Raw genomic sequence first — 22,159 nt, 5'->3', positions numbered from 1 at the left:
AGCCCTGCTTTGGTCACAGCCCTCTAACACAGCCCCAGACCTGCTCCTACAAGAAAATTAACTTCAACCCCTACTTCATTACCTTCATTAACCCAGCTAGATCCAGCACACCCAGCAAGCTGTAGGCCATTTTACAGTGAAATTGCAACTCTACAATTAGTACATCTTGTAGAACAGCTGGTTGCTATTCCATATGTTAAGCTTAAGGTGGAAAGAGTTAGAATCGTAAGAGGGCTTGGGCTGGAAGAGATTTAAGGATCCACTTGTTCCCAACTCCCAGCCATGGGCAGGGACACCTTCTACTCGACAGGTTGCTGGGGTCCCATCCAGCCTGGCCTTAAACACTTTGAGGGATGGGGCATGCACAGCTTCTCTGGGCAACGTGTTCCAGTGCCTCACCACCCTCACAGTGAAGAATTTTTTCCATTCAACACATCTTAAAGTAGCCCAGAGCTACCCCTTCTAAAACATTTCAATGTTAAAAGGAGTAAGCTTTTTAAAATATTTTACACTGCATTTCCTGTCTTAGTTGTTGGCTGAAACTGATCTCGATAAAATAAGCCTGTTTTACCTCATCTTAAATAGGTACACACACAGATGTAAAGTTTTGGTCATTTATTTGGTTATGTCTAAATTCTTAAAAGAACATGGTTAAGGCGAGAGAGAAGCATATTAGTTACAATTCATATAACAAGTAATAAAAAGATTTGAGTATCTGTACACTACTTGAATTAACGCTTACTGACTGATGCCTTGAGCTATATTCAGCTAGGTGGCATTTTTGTGTAAACAGTATTTACTAGAACAAAAAATTAACTAGTACTAGCCTTACTTCTAATATGCTATTTCAAATCTACTCTTGCAAACAAAAAGCAGTAAAAATACTCATTTGTCTTAGACATACAAAGCACAGCATTGTCCTGGGTAACAACATGTAGCTTTGCAAGTGATACCTGGTTCCTTTAGTTGCAATGGCTTATAGTAGTAGTAAGCTAAATAAAAGACCTACAAAAAGAAGTCATAACACAATTGGAATTTCACATTGTCAAGCATGTAAGGCTGCAAGTTTTACAGTGTGTGAATACACGAGATATGTTGAACGGTGACATTCCCAGCCATTATAGATGCAAATGCTTGATGCAGCATATCTTCTCTCAGCCTCCAGAAAGGCTCATGTGCAGAAGAAAGAGATCACTGAGTATAATAGCCCAAGTTTAGTGGAATCATCATTATATATATGTACACACACATCCATGGTGCAAGTTTAGACTTCGGGAACAGAGTGATCCATCAGGCTCTTCATGATGCTAGTTGCCATCCTAAGGAAAATGAAAAGGCATTTAGGTTTGTAAGACAACTACAGAAGACCACTTAAGTTTTGTCTTTGCCAGTCCTTCAATACAAACCTGAAGCTAGACTTTCACTCCACTATTTTTGACAAGTTGCTACAGACAGGTGCACCAAACTACACCCCAAGACTGAACAGAAGCCCACAATACTCAACACTTTATGTGTTGTTGGTATCTTTCAGGGTATGGATATGTATGCAAGCAGAGTACAAGCACAAGGGAAGGAGAGCAGAGGGAAAGGTGGCTGTTAGACTGAAAACTGCTTTGCAGAAAGAGGATACAAAGCAAAGCAGGTATCTTTTTCCTTTACCCGAAAAAAAAAAAAACCAGGAAAACAAGATTCAATTACACCTGAAGCATTATCAATGTCTAGCAACTTCAAAAATATTTTTGCAGGACAGATTTAGTTGTAGAAAGCCATTGTTTCCAAAGGATTAGGAAGAAACCCAAAACTATCCTGCCCAGAATCACTTTTATGCCACAGAAATTACCTGCACTACAAACAACACTTTAGTTAAAAGGTAACAAATACTTGCAGTATCCAGTTCTTAAAAATGCAGGCTTCGTCAAAAGAAGTTTAGAAAAGGTTTTTTCCAGAGATAAAAAGGCAAAGGATCATCACAGAACGGGGTAGAAACAGTGCCAACACACCAATTTAACCAAAACATCAGATTAAACAAATTTTCAGGCATCCCCACCCCTTCCTCCAGTCTTCAAGTAAAGTTTGTAATTACATCTTATCATGAGTACACTTTCTAGTCACTGTCCACTGGATTATAAAAAACACCATGGCTGCTTTGTATTACCTACCTCTTTATTATATAATCATAAATACTGGAAGGCATGACAGTGATGGTCACTACGTTTCCAGCTGTTGCCAAGATGTCTGCAACCTGCGAGTCCTGTCAGGGAACAAGAAGTCATATGAGCAACACAACTCAAGCTGAGTAAGAAAGCAGCAGCTCAAGAGCTTTTTCTAGACGCATTTCACGTGGCTTTGAGACCCCCCCCAGCTCCTTGTTTGGAGCGCTCAAGCTTCAGGACAAATCACTGAAACTGCAATGCCACTTCACAGATGTTTGGTTAAGAGTATCTTGCATGAACTGACTAGAGAAGGGACACACAAGTCATACACAATTCCTGCTAAAATTTGATGTAGGTTGGAAGGAGGAAGCTTACTCTTTGTTTTGCCAGCAAGGTTGGACTACAGATAAAAAAAGGGGGCCCAGCCTTGCCAGGTAGAGGCAGAGAGAATGAGAATGAGCTGCCCTGACAACCAACACAAAACGGCACAGAAGCCCAAAACATCCATGTCTCTCCAGTCAAGTTACATCATGACTGAAGCTTTTATTTTATGAACACCCAACAATATATCACAACGTTTTTATTCTCTCCAAAACACACTATACAAACATAAAAAGCTCACAGCTATCTCCACCCCTTACATAGTAGTTATTTTACCTTCAACCCAATTACATTCTGGCCATTAATTTCGCAGATGTTGTGCTCTGTCAGAAGTCCATTTCTTGCAGCAGAGCTGTCTTTCACTATTGAGGTTATTTTTCCATTCTTGAATATGAAACCAACATGCCCTGTGCTGTCCTTATGCATGGTAATAATTCGTTCAAAAGGTCTAAAAATACATTTAAAATAAAAAGCAATGTCTTCAGTCTACTAAATCACAGAAAAAACACATTCTATTTTAGCATCTTTAGCTTATCAAAAGTAATTTTACTCTAAGGCACTCATATTTTCTACAATGAAAAGTTTTTTGGTTTAACTTCATTTTGTTAATATTGTATTAAAATATATTTTATATAAACCTTACATGTTTTCCCTGTTCTACAGATATTTTGCCATCTGGATTAATAATAATACAAAAATCCTATACAACATCCACCCACCCACCACCCCAACTGAACAAACATCCATTAAAAATTAAGTTCTCTACAAACATTGCAAGGTTGATAAAATAGTGCAGTTTCAACAACTGTAGGTAGATTACAGGTTTCTGAGAGCACAAGGCTTCCCCAACAACATTTCAACTGCTTTGGAGACAATAAACCTTTAAATTATGTCTTAAAAAGCCAGTAGGTATAGAAAGGGGGTGCCATGTTGGGCACACAAGTGGTACACACAGCAGGGAATCTGTGGCCACAGTATTTTAAATTCAGTGTTTGAAGTAACTGCCAATCAAAGCAGCTGCCCTCCACTGAGTCAGGCTTGGTTCTTAAGCAGGAAAGAACATGGAAAAAGCTTTGAGGCATAAACTTAGTCACATGAAGTATCATCTGTCTTCTTGCAGCCTACAAGCCTTATGTTGAATCTGACCCGTTGTTACTACATACAGTTAGCTACAAGATCATTATTTAAAAAACAAATTGGGTCATCAAGCATGCTTTTAGTAAAATTGGCATTAATTCCTATGTAACCAACAGAGACCACAAGAAAAGCTATCATGCTACATAAAAAGCAAGTGTATTAATTAATACAGCAAACATTTTGTTACTTTTATTGTTGACTTTCACTTATACTAAATGAAAAAAATTGTATCTGAAAAAAAGCACAGAATTCTTCAGAGTTTAAATTTAACTTGTAGCATCTCTCACTCACTAGTTTATCTTGGAAAAATGTTACGCCTCATCATGCCCAGGAAGTTTACAAGTTAGGAACCATTTTGATTGCTCCCCACAAAAGGGAACATTTCTGAAGATCTTTACTACTGAAGCACATGGAGAAGCAGATTTTGTTAAACCTGCTCAAGCAAGGAGAGACCCAAACCCCTCAGAATTACTCAGTGATGGATAATGGCAAATCCATGTCTGCAGCTGGCTTTACCTGTCCCGAATGATCATTGAAATCCTTTCTGCAGAAGCCTGTTTGAGAACTTTATGTGCTTTATCAGAACTCCATCCTGCACAGTTTTCACCATTGATCTGCAGAACTTGGTCCCCAAACCGCAGACCCGCAAGGGATGCTGGAGAGTTAGCCTGAACTAACTGGACAAATATACCCTACAAAAGAGAGGGAAAAAAGAGAGGGGAGGAGAAGGGGAAGTTCTTGCTTAAAGATGAAGATCAGTCACAGAACACACAGCCCCTAATGTTTCCCATTCTACACAATGGAAACATTCTACATCAGCCAAACAGACAAGAGAGAAGGACTTGTTAATTATCTGTTCTTAAGGGACACTTTTGAAATTTCAGTCTGTTTCGAGATATATTTAAAAGTCTGACAGATAATGCTAGAAAAAAGTTTAAAAAACAAGCAAATCTGTCAAGATCTCCAAATATTAAAAATAAAAAAATGTGAGCATAACATTGAAGTCTTGAGCAAAGGGGTAAATACTTGTCTGTTTTAACAGGTGTTACAAAATTATTTCTAGTGAAACTGCCCCTGAAAACAAAGTAAAACATATCAAAGCAAATTATAAGTAATACCTCTGGGAAGGAGGGGTGTTAAAAAAAAAAACACCACTACACCATGCTACTCTAAGAAAATCCCATTTTCTGCATTAGAAGAACTACAGAAAAGTATTTTAACCCTATATGCTACCTTCAGTACAATTTTTTAAAACATTCATATTAAATGCTTTAAGCACCTTTTACAAAAAAAGGAGCTAGTTCTAAACTGTGGGCAGTTATTACATACTGCTGAATATTAAGTACTGCCCAGTATTCCCATAAACGTAAAAACAAGCAGTCCTGAACTGGTAAGAAGTACCACAGCAAGTATGCAAGGACAAGCTCACACTGTAAAGTGAAACGAAAAATATTGCATGTATTTTTCAGGCTTATAAAACACATGACATTAAACTGCAGCTATAAATTCAGCCTAGTTCAGAAAGCTGGAAATCTAGTTACAAGTCTAACAAAGCACTTTAAAATTCTGGTAACAGATAAGAAACCATTATACAGAAGACTATTTGTGACCACATCTTAACTTCACTACTAATATAGTCCAGCAGTAAAATCTCTAGAGGAAAAAGCAACTTCTACACTTACATTATCAACAGACTTAAGGCGAAGTCCAATTCTGCCATCTTGATCTTTACACAGAATTGCTTCACGGATGCCTTGCTTAATTTCTGCTCTGCGAATTCCAATATCATTTCCAGTCACTGGAGCTACCATGTAATTAGTAGAAGGTCGTGTTACCAGTTGCTGATTAAAACAAAACAGCCAGACAACTTAGTTTCAACTTTTAAGAATAGCTATATGTCAGTTTGTATGAATTGATGTTTAGGAAAAAAAACCACACAAAATAAACCACAACACCAAGTCTCCCCCACCCCCTCCCAACACTGCAAATGGACTGCTCAGTTTCAGAACAGACTAAAACAGGCACTGCAACTTAGACAAGTCACCTCTCAGTCAAGTACAGCACTTAAGGTAAATAATAATCTGCTCTCTAGAAGGCTAGATACAAATTTAGTCTTTACACTTTTTCTAGAATATGCATGACTGGTACCTACACCCTGTGGCTGAGCAGATGCTGCCACTGCTAAGTTTCTCTGCACCTCTTCCTCATTGAGGCTCAGGCCCATATACTGAGAAAGTTCTGGATACAGTCTGGGGTACAAGCCTACAGGAGGAAAACAAAACAAAAATCAATACAACAGTTGGTTTAAAAGGAGGAGGAGTTTGGTTTCACATGCACAATTACTTCAACAAATCTTGTGTTTCTGTAATCATTTAATTGGAAAATTATGGCAGAAGATCCATTTGAATCAGAACTGTTATTCTGGCCTGGTTCAGAAGAGTAACCAGACAAGCAGCACTTCTGAGATAAAGAACTTACAGGAGAACTTTCAGTTTCAGTTACTCTATTCACCCTTTACAACACAAACAACAGACATATGGTGACATGTTCCAAAACCAACACTGTACTGCACTGCATAAGGACACACCCTTAAACTCTAGAACTTCTGGGCAATTAGTGGAGAACTGCTCTCTTCCCCACCCCCAAACCAGGTGTGCTGAAGAACACACACAGAGGCCTTCTACCAAACTCAAAACAGCAAGTGGCATTCATGCCAAGGATATTCCAGATCCAGGGCATGGGAATGTTTCTGCAGAAGCCTCCTGGTTCTAAGGTTCACACTACAGTCTGCTTTGAGTTTTCATGAGAAAGTAGCTGTCATTTTGTCACAGCTTCAAACTGAAGGGGCTTTATACATGCCTCTCAACAAGACAAAAAACAGACTTTAAAACATCCCTCTATACCCAAGCAGAGGGAGGCACAAGGAGTGGGAGGAAAGGAAGTTGAACTGACAGACTTGGCAGACCTTGAGCTGAACAACTTTGGAAATAAACTTGATATTGCTCTTGACATTCCACAGATCATTAACTGCTGCCATCTAACAAGTGCCAGTTATGAGAACTCTTAAGAGTCTCCCTGACATTCTCACTAAATGACTGGGGACAGAAAGGCTGCTTGTAGAGAGAGGCAGTGGAAAGAAGGGCTTCTGAAGCAACCACACACCCCAGTACACAAGGCTTAGGCTTCTAGTGTTCATTTATGGGTATAAATGTATAAAAACAGCTATTTTAAGAATCCATGTCTGACCAGCAACAGAAACTTTTCTGGGAAGGAGCAAAGGTCAATGCAAGGTGAATGCCAGTATAAACAAGAGATTTTTTGCTCTTTAATATGCTGCTTTGCATGAGAGCAGTCTGATCATATTTCTCAACTAATCCAGAAGCTTTTATCTTCATCAATATTGATTAAAAAGCTTTTGATGAATAAATGTTCTATTTTTGCTTGGTTTTTCAAGCAAGCCCCTAGGATTATACACAACATAGCACAAGATTTCTGCAGCTACCCAATTCTTCTCTTTTGTTCTTTACTACACCAGATGCATCTTTGCTGGTTGAATTAAATTCTCATTTAAAACAGTGCTCCAAATAATGGAACACATAGCAGAACACAAAACTCTTGTTGTTGTACAGTCTCCTGTTTCTGTCAGAACAGAAGCATTTCTAGTGTGTCTGGCACATCCTGTAGGTGATGTAAGGCCTTCTTTTGGGATATATTGAATGATTAATCACTCTCCAGACACAGAATTCCAGAGCAATTCACACACAAACTGATGTCAAAATTATGTCTCGATTCCTGCTTGCCAAATACATGCAGGAGAATTCAAACTATGGACAGCAGTAAAAGTGCTGCCAAGACTGCTGAACCAAACTCAGACCTGGTCTGGTGAGGTTAGGCCAGGTACCTAATCCAGATAGGATCTACCAGAGGCAACTCTGGTGAGCTGTGCAAACATCGGCCTTAAAGTTGTCTTAGACATAGAAGCAGCCAGAGGAGAACTGGAGACAAAGTTCCATCCACCAACCTTTAATATCTGATCAACCAGCATTCCTGACCACCATTCCAGCACTGCTGCTGGTCTTGCTGGTTATAAGGCTTTAGGCCTTTTAGACCAGGAGTAATTTACTAAAGCAGAGCTCTAACCTCGATCATACCTGTGCACCTTTGTGGATGTACATGTGTATGGGAGAAAGGAAGGAGAAAGTACAAGTACAAATCATTCAGCTTTAGATCTGATGGATTTCCCACCACACATCTGATTCCAAAATCTGTTGCAAGCTTTATGTTGGTTGCACAACAAGATTAAGTGCCAGCTTCCTGGGCACTTGTTGACAGAGATTTGTCTTTGTCCCAAAGCAAACTCAGTGTAAAGACTCTGACTCATGCTGTCCTCTAAAGCTTACAAATACCTATATAATACAAATAAGGACAACCGAGTGTCTGAGGTAAGAGCTAACAGAGCCCAAAGGCACCAACATCAAATCTTGTTATGCTAGGATCACTTGGAAAAGTTTACAAAAAGAGAAGGGTGACTGCTTGCCACAACTTCCTTTTATAAGTAAACACTGTTGTTTTGACTCCTATAGCACCTTACAGCAGTGGGTGTTAGCATTTCCAAAATGGAAATATAAACAGATTAATATTTATTTCCCTTTGTAAATAAGGTAACATATTTATAGCTGTTTTTGACTGTAATGTTAACTTTAGGATTTCATAACTGCTTTCCAAACATTACCCATAGGATACTATGCAGTACATGAGCTTACCTCCATCACAAGGAATTGGAGCAGAAGCTTCAGACAAGATTGCTGGATTAGCTGGATTTGAAGAAAAGGCAGTCTGAGCCTAAAAGCAAAGAAACTCACATATGTTATCTTGTATAAGAAAAAATAAATCTTAATTATGCAGGCAGGAAACTCAGTATTTTCTTTTTTCTTGTACATGCTAATTACTATTAATCTTGAAGTAATGAAATCAAACTTTTTATATTAAATAAATAGATTCAATACAACATGCTGTGATGGTATCAAAATTACTCTGGCAGATCAACTCCTATCTTCCTCAGAGACAAAGCTACAGTGATAATGCAGAAAGGTCTTCCTGTCAACCTGTTCTATTTACGTCATCAAGAAAGTTAAAAAGCCTTAAAGGAAGCATTTGTCCAAAAAAGCTTACCAAATAAGTTTTAAGGTGTCACCTTTAGCAGTGTTTTGCAATTACTCTTTTCAGCTAGCTAGCAGTTTTACTTCTTCACACCATTTACAGACCATTTATATTAGTGAGATACATAGTTCTTTTCAGGTGTCAAGTTCCATGCAATCCAGTGCTACTAGTATATTTTCTCAAAGAATCAGACCTTCCAAGATGATTTTTCTACAGCAACTACAGTGAACACATTAAGCTTTATTTCTGTATTGCTGACTGGCTTACTTTATTAAGTTCTCTTATATTTGTGAGTCAGTTTCCTTCCTTCTCAATACCTCAGCTCTATTTTTCAGCCTTGTGTGTTCATGACCAGTGAAAAACACAGCCTTAGAGAGGCCTCTTAAGCATGATGGAAATAGCTATTCCAGTAACTTTCCTGAGGTAGAATGTCAAAGGTGGGGGGGCAGGGGGAGGAAGTACTCAATGCATACTGAAATGTTATCCTGAACTGGACACAAATTTTCTAACACAACATGACAGTCAAATTACTTCATGATGTTAAGGAAACACTTAAAAATAGAAAACTTCTCAGTCCTGTTCACTCCAGGAAGTTGTCTTTAAAAAAAGGTTTCACAGCAAGAATGAGTCATTATTTAGCAATATCACGTGTATTTAGAAGCACAGGCTCCAATTCAAATGACGGACAAAAAGAGCAGGTTAGAATAATATTTAATGTAACAAGTCTGTTTGTTTTAGCCAGCAGTCATTTGAATCTTAGTCACTCATTGCAGATACAGACATCTTTCAGCACTCTGCCCCCTCTTCTCCTAAGAATGCTCTCAGACTTATTTAAAGAGACAGCATTTTCATAATGCATTATTTGAGAGAAAGAAATAATCTAGCCTTTGATGCCAGCAGGTCAAGGGAGGTGATTCTGCCTCTCTACTCAGCCCTTGTGAGACCCCACCTGGAATGTTGTCCAGCTCTGAGATCCCCAGCATGGGAAAGACATGAACCTGTTGGAGCAGGTCCCAAAGAAATGACCACAGAAGCAATCAGAAGATGGAACACCTCTCCTACAAGAAAAGGCTGCCAGAGCTGGGGCTGTTTAGCCTGGAGAAGAGAAGGCTCTGGGGAGACCTTACAGCAGCCTTCCAATACTAAAGGGGCCTTATAGGAAAGAGGGTGACAGACCTTTTAGCAGGGCCTGTTGCAATAGAACAAGGGATAAAGGTTTTAAACTAACAGAGGGTTAGATTTACATTTAGACCAGATATGAGAAACAAGTTTTTCAAAATTAGGGTGGTGAAGCACTGGAACATGTTGTCCAGAGAGGTGCTAGATGCCCCATCCCTGAAGACATTTAAGGTCAGGCTGGGACATTTAAGGATCTGAGCAAAATGATGGAATTGAGTATGTCCCTGCTTGTTGCAGAGGACTTTTACCCAAATATTCAGTGATTCTATGAAAAGTATCAGTGAAAATGGAACGGCGTCCTGATTACATTTTATGACAATTTTCAACTGTAATATATAAACTCTAGCAGCTGGTCAATAAAAGGCCAAAGGAGCATGTTCTTGGCTCCAGGCTACTCAGTTTTGAGTACAGCATTACCAGACTGTAGATAAAGGACTGTGGTTACATAAGAAGAATTGAGTGGGAGGACACAACAAGGAGCAATCCCAACATAACACCCACAACTTCAAAAGCCCCACCCCACACATACAAACACAGATGAGCGAGGGCACTGCACTTTGGGATAGCACAGGAGAGTTAAGAAGATGTTCTTGTAGTTTGCTTGATTGCTTCCCAATGAAAACAGCAAGGACAGAAGTACCAGCCACCTTAAAACACACTATAACTTCTTGCTGTTGTTTAAACCAGGAAGGAATGCAGGTTAAGTTCAGGAAAAGGTAAAACGTTGAAGAAAGTAAGGAAACTCCTTGTGAAATACATCCACATCAAGCTTCTCACAGACTTGTTAATCCATCCAAGTGTTTTTCATTATTTTGTTTCACAGATAATTTTTAGTCCTCATCACGTCTAATAATAAAACTACCAATATTCTTACACATAAAGGGTTTTGCACAAAGGTGATAATCTTGGATGTACTGTGAGAACTGGTCACTACCATGAAATAGCCAAAGGACAAGTCTGATTCCGGTTACTTTTTTTTTTTTTTTGTGCTCAAATGACCACAAAAACTTTCTGCCATAGATTTGGACACTGGGAATGAGATGCAGCAGATTTATTAGTTTAATCATCAAGTCAGAGCTGAAGTATGTGAAGAGACTGACTGTATTTGTCTACTTAAGACCATGTATCTATACTTCAAAGAACACAAACATATTAAAGACAAATGAACACAAATGAATAGATGAAGCAAAATAAATATATCCAGGTGGTAAAATAAGCATTAATCACATTAGATCAAGCTACAAAGTAAACAGGTTGTCTTTTCCCTTTCAGAGTGAGATGATAAAACAAGTTCTCAACTAAAGTAAGTCTCCCCTTTCCTGGATTAAATACCAAATACATTGTTGTCAGCAAAACTCATCTTTTTTTAAGTCCACCATACCTGAATAACTTTGTCCACCTTCAGATCTTCTAAGGAAGGATAGAGAGACATTTTGATGAAGTCCTACTGGGCAAAGGGCAGACTAGAAAGAAAAATCAGATGGGAAAGCAAACAAACAACAGGATTAGCTTTCAGATATTTACAGAGTTTAACTTCTTAATTTTTTTTTTCTTTTAAATAAATTAACCAGACTAAGTGCTAAACAAGTGTTCTGTGACCTGCCAGTCAGCAGTAAAGATATCTGGCACTGAATTAATGGATGAATTCCATTAAGACTACCCATTTAATCTGTTATCAATAGCAGCCTTTGGCTAATAGGCTTTATTTAATATACTTAGCACTGTCAAAGTTTAGGCCTCAATGAAGAGAAAACCTACACAGAGCAAAACATTTCACAGGAAGCAAAGAGAGACTTTAGGAGGCCAAGATGCAAATACGATGAGGTTAAGAGGAAAAACCTAATCACTCCCATCCCAACAGGGACAGTATTTTACATTCAGCTGTGGAAGCTTCCACTCTATTGTCTAAAATATTTAAACACTTTCAACACTTGTAATATTCCACTGACCTGCTTTTAGCTGGGATAGAGCTAATGTTCTTCCTAGTGCTGTGTTTTGGATTTAGGATGAGAATATTAATAACACACTAATTGTTTTAGTTGTTGCTAAAAAGTGTTTATGCTAAGTCAAGGGCTTTTCAGTTTCTCATGCCCTGCCAGTGAGAAGGCTGGAGAGGCACAAAGAGCTGGGAGGGGACACAGTCAGGACAGCTGACCCAAACTGGCCAAAGGGATACCACGTGGCATCAGGCTCAGTATATAAACTGGGGGAAAACCTGGCCAAAGGCATGGGCATCGGTCAGCAACCGGTGAGCAATAGGAATGTGCATCACAGATTTTATATATTCCAACTATTTTAATTTTTTTTTCTTCCTTTTCTGTCACATTATCTAATTACATCAACCCATGACTTTTCACTTTACTCTTCAGATTCTCTCCCCCCATCCTGCTGGGGCAGAGGGACTCAGCAAGCAATTTTGTGGTGCTCAGTTTTCGGCTGGAGCTAAATCGTGAGATCCAGCAAGAAGCCACTAAAAGAGACCTTGGCTTCCCACCTCCATTTGCAACACATTAATTGCAGCAAGGGACCTGTATAAACTAGGAAGACTGAGTCAGTGGTGAGTTTCAAAACACAGACATTCCAGGCTGGCTGTCATGTGATATTCAGAGAGCCCCTGTGACAACTTAGCAGGAATTAAAAAAAAAAAAAAAAAAAAAAAAAGGGAAAAATTCCTCAAACCCTAGGCAAAACCCAAAAAAAACCCCCAAAAAAACACTTCACGTGATATTCTAAGGCACCATGCTGACATCCAGCTCTCCTAGAACCAGTCACCTGAGGCTTCAGGAAAGCAGGAAAGCCCATTTTTCCAGAGCTCCTTAACTCACACTCTCACTGAGATTAGCTGAACTTTTGAAACCCACAATAAAACATTCCACATCAGTATATGGGACCATTTTAGTGAGAGGGATGGACAGGGACATAACTGGAAGACAACGAAATGTGATACAGTTTTACAAGTCACAGAAGGTACTGAGAACATAGTTAATACAGAAGTTTTAATAAAAGTTTTTGGTTTGGGGATTCATTTTCTCATTCAAAGAAAAGAGGTTCTTATTAAAGCAGCAATTTAGCAAAAATTTCAGACTAAAAGTAACCATTACATAAATCCTTGCACTATTGCTTCTTTAAGTGCAGACACAAAGTCCATTTCTAAATGAGCACCACACACACAGATGCCTAATGTGATACTGCAGTAACACAATAGACATCTCTTCATATTACACTAAATTCATCAACAGCCTTTATGTTTGTTCAGCAGTGCCCAACAGCTCCAGTATCTTGTCAAACTGCAATTAAAATTTTAAAAAAGCATGCTCTAAATGTGACAGAGATCTAAACTGCAAACATGTGGCCTGTTATATTAGAATAATTAATTGCCACTGACTTTTTTGATTAATTGTTGCAACTCTACCATAGTTAAAGCCTGGAAACTATAAATTAAACACATGCATTTAAGGCCAGTTTGAAGTTCTGTTTTAATCCAGCATTGACCTGAAAACATGAAATGCTTTTGGTCATCCAAAATGGGTAACAGCAAATGTAAGCCAAAGCCCTTGGTCAGGTAAGTGGTTCCTGGATGCTCCATTTGGCTGCTCACACCAGTCAAGGCACACACAGCACCAGACTCAGCATCTCCTTCTGTGCTGCAGCAGCCCTGGTAGATACAGGTGCTGGTCCCAGTACTGGCACATGTTCAGAGTCAGCACACCCCTGGCAGCAGGAGAGGGCAGGCCAAGGACAGCGTGTTCCATAAGGAGTCACCCCATGGCAGGGTGATATGGGGCACAATAGTAGAACTTTGCAGGTGATGATCTTGGCAGCCACAGAGCTGCAGAGAACAGCACAGGGAATGCCAGGTCCCCTGCCCCTGTGACCAACTTCCACAGAACACCATGGCCAGCTTTATTTCTCATCCACAGACCAGTCTGCACACAGTTACTTGGTCACATTTGTCACAGACAGGCAACCTCAACCTTCCATTAGTTTATAAAGAGGAGCACAGTACCTTCTGTAAATTAGCAAAGCTAAACAAATACTAGTGTTCAGATTACGTAAGACAACACTCCAGAAGTTTATCCTGCTCTTTGACAATCCTCTCAGCCTCCCCTCCCCAGCCAAGGGTTAATAAACCCAAGTGTTTGTCACCAAGGATCTGCTGGGCTGGCTCCCTCGTCATAAATCCACCAGTTCCTGGTTTTGGTTTTCCAACTAAATAGCCAGAAGAACAGTCACCACTGTAACTGCATTCAGAGAGCTCATAACTTTTCACATGGTAACAAACTGCCCCGTGTTATATAATGTGAGAGCCACAGAAATATTATATTCAGTTTAGAAAAGGATTTTTAAGTAACAATTGACACCATTCGGGACCACCACTAATTGCAGGAAGAACTAGTCCACGACTTCTGTCCGATGTTATTCACAATACAAACATGAATTTCAGCTGGTGCTTGCTGTAACGGCTTTAGGCACTAGGGAGTGGATACCACAAAACGTGAGTCACTACAACCTCCTCTTCTCTCTTAAAAATCTACACCAACATCAGAATCACTTTCCCCAATCATTTCCATACTGTGAGGAGACCAAGTGTTTCAGGACATAGAAATGAAAACAAAAGGAAAGGCATGGGGCAGGAGCTGTAACTCAGCTGGCGACCCACAAACCTGGCAGTAAAGACCTTGCCCCCCTCTTCAGTACGCTTGGCTGGAAAGTCTGACTGCCCCTGCCAGCACGTCCCACTAAGGAGATCCTGTTTGCCAGAGGGAAGTACAGGGCCACCGATAGGAGAAGTATGAAAGGCGTCACTCGTGACACCCTGAGCCTGCCAGCAGGAAGTCTCGAAGGTGGGAGTGATCCCGAACTGCTTTCGGTGCCGTGGCTGGGAGGAGACGGGCTTCCCAACGCATTGTTCAGGTCGGGAAGCATGAACAAAACACAGGATGATCCTGCTAAACCCCAATCTGACCAGCCTGTAGTGACTGCTGTCTTTGAAAGCACCAGCAGACAAAACTGTGGGAAGGGTCAAAAAAAAAAAAAAAACAAACCAAAAACGCCCTCCCCCCATATGTCTTCCTCCTGAGCCCGTGGAAAAAGCACACAGGCCATAATGCTGGCACCTATAGTGGAACACTGGTTCCCACTTCCAGCAATTAGAAGCTTATGAGCCCCGAAATTAATCTTTAAAGCACAGCGAGGACAACACTTCCCGAAGGTCAGGCTGAGACATCACGAACCGAGGAACGGTTTCGTAAGTCGCGTTCTCCACTAATAACTCAGTATTTCCCTTCTGATACATATCTAATTAGGCTGGGAGCAATTGCCCTCATTATGCGCTCAGCTCCGAAACCTGCTGCCTCCATTTCAGACCTGCAGCAGGGCTCCCCTCCCTGGAAAGGCCCGCCGTATCACTCCACTGCTGCAGCACCTTTCAGCCCGTCACAAGAAACTCAATATAAGTGCCCTAGTTGCCCCCGTGCAGCGGCCGCGGAGCCCCAAGGAGGGGCCAGGAGCGCTCCCAAACCCGAGGGCCGGGCACAGTCAGTCCCACGGGGCCTTATCCAGGCGCTGCTTTCCCTGTCCGCGGGCGGAGGAGCCCCTCGGGCCGGCAGCCCCCCGAGCCCGGCTGAAGCCCTCCCGCCGGCCGGCTGCGGGGAGCGGCGGCCCCGCAGGAGCAGGACACAGCTCCGCGGCTGGAGCGGGCACCCACACCGCCCCCGCAAGCGGCACAGCGGGGCCGCCTCGGCGCCGGCCGCCCCCTCCCCGCTCCGCCATGCCCGGCCCGCAGCCCCCCGCCCGCCCCGAGGAGCGCACAAAGGGCCGCGGGGAGGGGAGCCCGCCCGCCGGCCCTTCGCTTACCTCCGGCCCAGAGGGTTGTTGGCTGCCGTCCGTCGGGGCCCGCAGTACGGAGAGGGGCGGCGGGAGCGGCTCCCCTGGATCCCGGCAGCGCCGCTATGAGCAGAGCGGGGGCGGCGGCGGAACTGGCCCGGCCCTGCGCATGCTCCGGCGGCGGCGGGGAAGGGGCTGCGGCCGGGTTTGGCCGCCGGCGGCTGTGGGGCGTAGGGGTACGAACGGGGTGGCTGTGGCCTTGCTCCCCTCTGGCCGCTTGTTTCACGTAGAATCTTGGAATCATCAAGGTTGGAAGAGATCTTCAACATCATCCAGTCCATCCGTCTACCTGGCACTACCGCTGTAACCACTGAACCACATCGCCCAGCGCCGGATCCGGACGTCTCTTAACACCTCCAGGGATGATGACTCCACCACCCCCCTGGACAACCTATTCTAGTGCCTCTTACAGTGAAAAAGTTTTTGTAATATCTGATCTGAGTCTTCCCTGTTTCAGTTTAAGGCCATTTGCTCTGGTCCCCTCACTGCAGGCACGGCAGAAGAGACCGGCCCCCACCTCAGCATAACCTCCAGTCGGGGAACTGTAGAGAGATGAGGTCCCCTCTGAACCTCCCCCTGAGATTTCTTTGTTTTTGTAGGGCCTTAGACTCATTCGTGTGCCTTTATTGGTTCATAGCTGTCATCTTCATGGAGAAAAAATACGATTTCCTGCTCATTTTCCTACTTTTTTTCCTGCTGTAATAAAGCGCTCTCCACTAACAGCGTCGTGTGTGCCTTGTTTTGCCTGTCTGCCGTGGATGCCAGCTGTGACACATCAGAGCCAGAGTGACCACATCTGTTCCACGGTCCAGCACCTGCCTGAGCCTTCTCCCATGGGCAGGCATCAGAAGTAGAGCTTTTATCCTGAAGTGGCTCTCCTGAAGAAACCATGATGTAAAGTGTACCAGCAACAGAGAAATCCCAGAACAAGCTTGGAAAGCGACTTTCATAAGTCAATTACCATAATTACCTGTCTTTGCCTTATTTAGATTATGAGCTTCTCTAGCATCAATTTTTGGTCTCCCCTTCTTCATTACAATTCTTTCCCTGTTGTCAAATATTGTTCATCATACAAACAATTAAATGTGCTGAGTGCCCTAGAGCTTCTCTTCACCTAAGAAGAGTGTTCAGTAGAGGAGAAGTCCTCCAGCACCCAGGAAGGAGGTCTGCTCCCACCTACAGTCTCTTTCTCCTGCCCTCAGCCAGTCCCAGCAGTTGCCAAGCTTTTCTGAGAGAGAGTTTAACTCATTGCCCCAGGAAAAATCAAATCCACCAAAAAACATGGGTGCTTTTCTGCTGGTTAGTGAGCCATACTACCAATATGCCAAAAGACTCTCTCAAGCACAAGCATGAGCCAGAGCAAGGGAGTGTGTGGCTGGAAACAGGAGAAAGGAGGAAGCAGAAGGAGAAATGGGAAGGAGAGGGAAGGTTGTTTTGCTTCACTCTGGCAGTAACAGGCTGTTTCATCATTTGAGCTGTCTGCACAACCATAACCTTAGTTAAGCTAAACAGAAATTTTGTTGCAATATATATTTTTCTGTTATTGTTGTTGCAGTGTATTTTCCAGTTCTTGATTCTCTCCAGTTGCCAGCATCTTTGGTGAGCACCACAGGGACTTGGGTAACAGCTGCAGCAGTGCTGAATGCAGAGGAACAGCAACTCTCTGGCTGCTCAGGAGGCTCCTGTTTCTATATCCAGCAATCAGCCAGACCTGGAACCTTCCTGCATGCTACTACCTGAACCACTGACTGCTGAGTCATGCAACTACGGGTCATTAAATATATATGAAGTGAAATCTTTGGCTTAGGTATAAATTCACAAAAATCCTGTATTACATGTCTTCTGGGCCAGGAGGAAGGGAGGGAATCTAGCTTAGTTTAATAATGACAGAGGATTACTGCCTGAGAAGTGCTAAATTTTTTATGTAGCCAAAGGAGATTTTAACATAAGTGCAGTGAAATTTTTAAAACTGTGCTCAAAGAGTGCCACTCTTCATCCTGAAATGACCTCAGTGCAGTGAAGCCCTGGACCCACCCCGTAGAAGGAAGAGCACTGTAGTGTTCATGGAGCATGGAAATTGCAGGTATGTGATTGACAGTTTTCCAGAGCAATTCTGCTGGGTGCCAGTGCTGACAACTGAAGGGTGATGTTTTCTTTTGGTTGGATGTTGAATGCTCCTCTCACTGTGAAGACCTTTCTTCTCTCCAGAAAGCAAGGTTGTTATTTGCTGTTTTCTTCATTACTCTTTGTGGTCTTTCAAGACAGTGTGCTGTTATCCAGGGAGCAGCCTTTTCCAGTGGATATCAGACGTGCACTGTCAATGCACCCTCCCTGATTTTACCCACGAGACTGTAATGGATTGTCCTAGGGTGAGGTTATGATGCTTGTATCCCCAATCGTGTGTTCTGTTGGTGCTGGATGTTATGTACTGTGCCTTCAAGACTGGCTCTGAGGAGCGAGGTTTGTTTTGGTTTGTTATCAGCCTGCTCCCCCACGGCTGGTGGGACAGAGAGACGGGACAGCACATAGTGCGGCTTTTGCTTTTGGCTTTGCTTTTTGCTGCTTTGCTTTGCTCTTGCTCAAGGGGCTTTGTGGGTTTGTTTTCTGGGGGAGCCCCCTTTGGAGGTTTTCTCCCAGATTTGCCCTAATCCAGGACATGGATGTTCATTTTCTTTATGATGATGTCCTAGCCCAAACACTTGGTTCTATATGGTTTGTTACTTGTTGAGCATAGCATGTGAGCAGTATTGCAGATACATAATCTAAGAGCAAGCAAAGTCCAGGTTATGGGCAGTAGCTCTGGCACTGCGTTCACCTGCAGGACATCCACCTTGGTATCAAAAGTGAATCTTACATCCTCATCTCCCAGTGTATTGTGAAACATGATTTCAATAAAGATTTTGAAAAACTGCATAAGAATGTTTAGTCTTGCTTAAGAACAGCTGTTGGAGAGAGAAGAAGTACTTTTGTACTGAAAAGCTTTCTCAAAATTGTTCATTTAAATATAGGAACGAAACATAATAAACCAGAAAGATAATTGCTGAAAAATGGGTTTGTCTAATCTGTGCAACCAGTGCAGTTTGGCATGTCTCAGGATCCTCATCCTTTAAACACACAGACCAAGGACAATTCCAGCTACTGGTCTAGTCTCATTTCTTTCTCAGGGAATCCAAATTTTAGAAGGGGGTGGCATGTGTCTCAGTCATTCTGTGACATGAACTGAGCAGCTGGGAAAAGGGAGATACTTCTTTGTCCTGGAGTTTGGAGGGAAGCAGAAGAAGGGCCAGGCCATATCTTTCTAAGAACTACACTGAGACTGGGGAGCTCTAAGGAGCCAGAAGTGATTGCCCAAATAAATGGCTCTAGATTAGTTCCTGAGGTATGTGTGTCTATTGTTTGAAAGAAGTGGAACAAATAGCCAAGTTATTAGACTTTTCTTGTTTAAATTAGAATACCCACGGGTAAGTGTGATACTTTTCCATCATCAGTGTACTTTTTGTGGGTTTTTTGCTGTTCTAGTGCCAACTTTCAAAGAATAATAGAAACCACCCACTGATTGGTATCAGTCTCAGCTGTTGAAAAAATCTTAACAAAATATTACATAATTATTACTGAAAAATTCACATTTCTCCTTTGAAGCTGAAAACAGGTTGTGCTTTTGTTTGTAAGGAAGCTCTCCACCCATTCCACAATTAGTGGTTGCTCAAAACATGTACCAATTGTGCAAGACAGCACCCTGTCAGCACTGGAAACAGAATAATTGTATTAAGTGGTTCCATACCTGGGGTAGTTATGAGGGAGTTAATGGGTCCTGCTCTAAGCCAGGTGAACGGAGTGTCCAGACGTGTTGTTTGTATATTCTAGAACAAACTTTCTCCAAAACAGCTTAATTGTGGATCTGCATTGCACTGAGCTGTACCTCTAGACTTCATGTACCAGAATTTTTGTACTTTCCATGTGGAAACAAGATCTTTCAGCATAAACCCTGTTATGCAGAAAAGACTACATTACAGCAGCTTTTCCCCAGTAATGTACATAATACAGATACTTCTAGGTCACTTTTTTCCTCATTCCCTGTTCATATTTTTTTGATCTTGACTTTTAAGGACATTATAACCTATTACTTTCATATTATTGCATATTACTTTTAAGGGTGTGACACCCATGGGGTGGATGGCATGCAGTGAGTTATTTTCCACTGTTCAGTTGGCAGTTTCATGCCCGATTTCCTGTCTGCTATTCAAACTCCACTCTAAAGATGGAAACACTAATGTTGTTCCCATCCTTTCTAAGTAATGCTCTAACATCTAAGTGCGGTGCAAACAGTTGTTCATTTATGTTCCGTCATAGTTCCTGGGGTACAGACAAGGAATTCAGGCACTCAAGTTGAATAGGCTTATAATGCATTATTCTGAACTCTCAGTTCTACAAACTCATGTCTTATGTTTGTGGTAATACAGGAGATATTTTGTTAAATCCCCGCCTTCCTGACTTCACTCATGATTGAATGCCCAACACTTCTGCAGATTAGCCCTAGAGCCTCTGTGGGGCAGATAGAAAATGAGCAAAACACAGGAACTGCTTTGTGGGGAGTCTGGAGAGAGGAGTTATTTGTCACTGCAGGACAGCAGCATCCAGCTCCACATCCTGACAGTCCAGGGTGTGAGCAGTAAGATGTTCCTCTGTTCTCCTCATTCATTAAGCACCTTGTAGCCTTTGCAACAGATGAAGAGGAGGTCCTGCAGACAACAAGCTCCTTCATGCGTGATCCTGAGCCAGTCCTAGGAGACAGGAGACAGGAAAGAGAGCCAAGGAAGGGGTGGATTTGAACTCTATGCAGGCAAGCAGGAGGAGTGACTGTCCTCTTCCTGTGCCTAACCCACAAGTGGGATTTTGCTGGAAAGGACTTAAATAACCTGAACAGTTCTTTCCTACCTCTGACGTACACGATTCAGGGTTTAAAAATCTATATTCTTTGTTTTCATATTGGAAAGACTAAGTAGGCGTAACAGAAATAAGGTGTATATTTCACAGTAGCTGTAATGTTTTCTGTTTAACTGTTTTCCCAGGGATTCTATGTCTTTTCCTTTCTCCTGGGATCTCTAAATTAACATTTTGTACCTTCATGTTAGATACAGTCTAGTTCAGGCCAAGGCTGTGGTCTAGTATAGGTAGGGTTCCATAGTCTAGATGAAGCATGAAGCAAGACAAAAGGACAGATCCCTCTGCCCCTATAGAATCACAGAAGGGTCTGTGTAGGAAGAGACCTTAGAGATCATGTAATTCCAAACTCCTGCCATAGGTAGGAACACCTTCCACTAGAGCAGGTTTCTGGTCCAGCCATCCAGCCTGTCCTGGGCACAAGTGCTTGTGGCAAGTACAGCATGAGGAATCATGAGGTCTGATGCCTCAGTGGGAGCCGGGCTGTTTGTCTTAAAATGCCCCCAAGGATAAAATTGAGCAGACGTGTCTCTGGGATGGATTGGTGGGACAGAGACGGACAGTCCTTTTGCTCTGTTCTGGCTACTGGGGCTGTAACCTCTGGAAGAAGAGGCAAGGAGAGTGGAGGCCAGGAGCAGCTGCTCCAGCAAGGCTCACTAGTGGCACCTGTTGGACAATTTTTATGGTACCTTCGAGGTGAATTAAACACACCTTTGTACTTAATTTTATAAAAGAAGTTAAAGAATAATGCATTGGGCAGAGTCCCCATCACAATATGCACTTCTACTGGAATCTGAAAAGATGCATCACAAACAGATGCCTTATATATACAGCACCAAATCCGAGATTATTTTCATGGTGCACCTCAGCCTGTGGATCCACCCTTCACCCAGCTCTGCTGCTCAGTTTACCTGAGCTTGGCTCCCTGAGCACTCTCATTCCCGGATGGCTACAAGACAAAGCTAAGACTGTTTCTTATCTCATCACCGAGGGAAACTTCACTCCCTTGGAAGGAGTCTGTTCTGGCTCGCAGCCAGTTTAACCTCTCCTTGCCCTCCGTGCCAGATCATTCCTCAGTCACAAATTACCGCTGCTGAACAGTTATAATTAGAATTTCGCTTTTATGTCTGTCACCACTGGAAGTCTTTGGACTGAGCCAAAAATTTTGGGGGAGACTGTCATGGGAACTTGAATTGCTGTGAGCAATGAGGAGATGGCTCATCCAAAGGCATGTGTTGGTGTTGGCACAGTGCCCTTACTTTTCTGGGGAGCTGTCTCCACGTTGACTCAGCAAGTCAAATGTTTCCCTTGGCTCAGGAGTG

The 22,159-nt window shown here is 42.3% G+C and overlaps 1 protein-coding gene across 1 annotated transcript; it reads right to left on the bottom strand.

Annotated features, from left to right (window-relative positions):
- Nucleotides 1–600: 600 nt before the first annotated feature.
- On the bottom strand, nucleotides 601–16,479 carry LOC121340186 (syndecan binding protein). Its single transcript, XM_041412759.1, has 9 exons — nucleotides 15,867–16,479; nucleotides 11,392–11,473; nucleotides 8,435–8,513; nucleotides 5,824–5,933; nucleotides 5,354–5,512; nucleotides 4,188–4,363; nucleotides 2,811–2,982; nucleotides 2,160–2,251; nucleotides 601–1,319 (listed from the first exon to the last, which is right to left on the bottom strand). The coding sequence occupies exons 2-9, from the start codon at nucleotides 11,440–11,442 to the stop codon at nucleotides 1,265–1,267; spliced, it is 894 nt and encodes a 297-aa protein (XP_041268693.1). The 5' UTR covers nucleotides 11,443–11,473; nucleotides 15,867–16,479; the 3' UTR covers nucleotides 601–1,264.
- Nucleotides 16,480–22,159: the final 5,680 nt, after the last annotated feature.

The sequence above is a fragment of the Onychostruthus taczanowskii genome, unplaced genomic scaffold, assembly GCF_017590055.1.
Source record: "Onychostruthus taczanowskii isolate IOZ18803 unplaced genomic scaffold, ASM1759005v1 scaffold4, whole genome shotgun sequence".
In the NCBI taxonomy this organism is placed as follows: Eukaryota; Metazoa; Chordata; class Aves; order Passeriformes; family Passeridae; genus Onychostruthus; species Onychostruthus taczanowskii.
Note: the sequence above shows the minus strand (reverse complement) of the source record. Positions and strands in the feature narration are given on the sequence as shown.

Coding starts and splice junctions, on each gene's coding strand:
- LOC121340186 (XM_041412759.1), bottom strand. CDS start 11,442: ATGTCTCTCTATCCTTCCTTAGAAGATCTGAAGGTGGACAAAGTTATT. Junction 4,364..5,353: donor GCCTTAAGTCTGTTGATAAT/GTAAGTGTAGAA, acceptor TCTCTTTTGTAG/GGTATATTTGTCCAGTTAGT. Junction 1,320..2,159: donor TATGATTATATAATAAAGAG/GTAGGTAATACA, acceptor CATTTTCCTTAG/GATGGCAACTAGCATCATGA.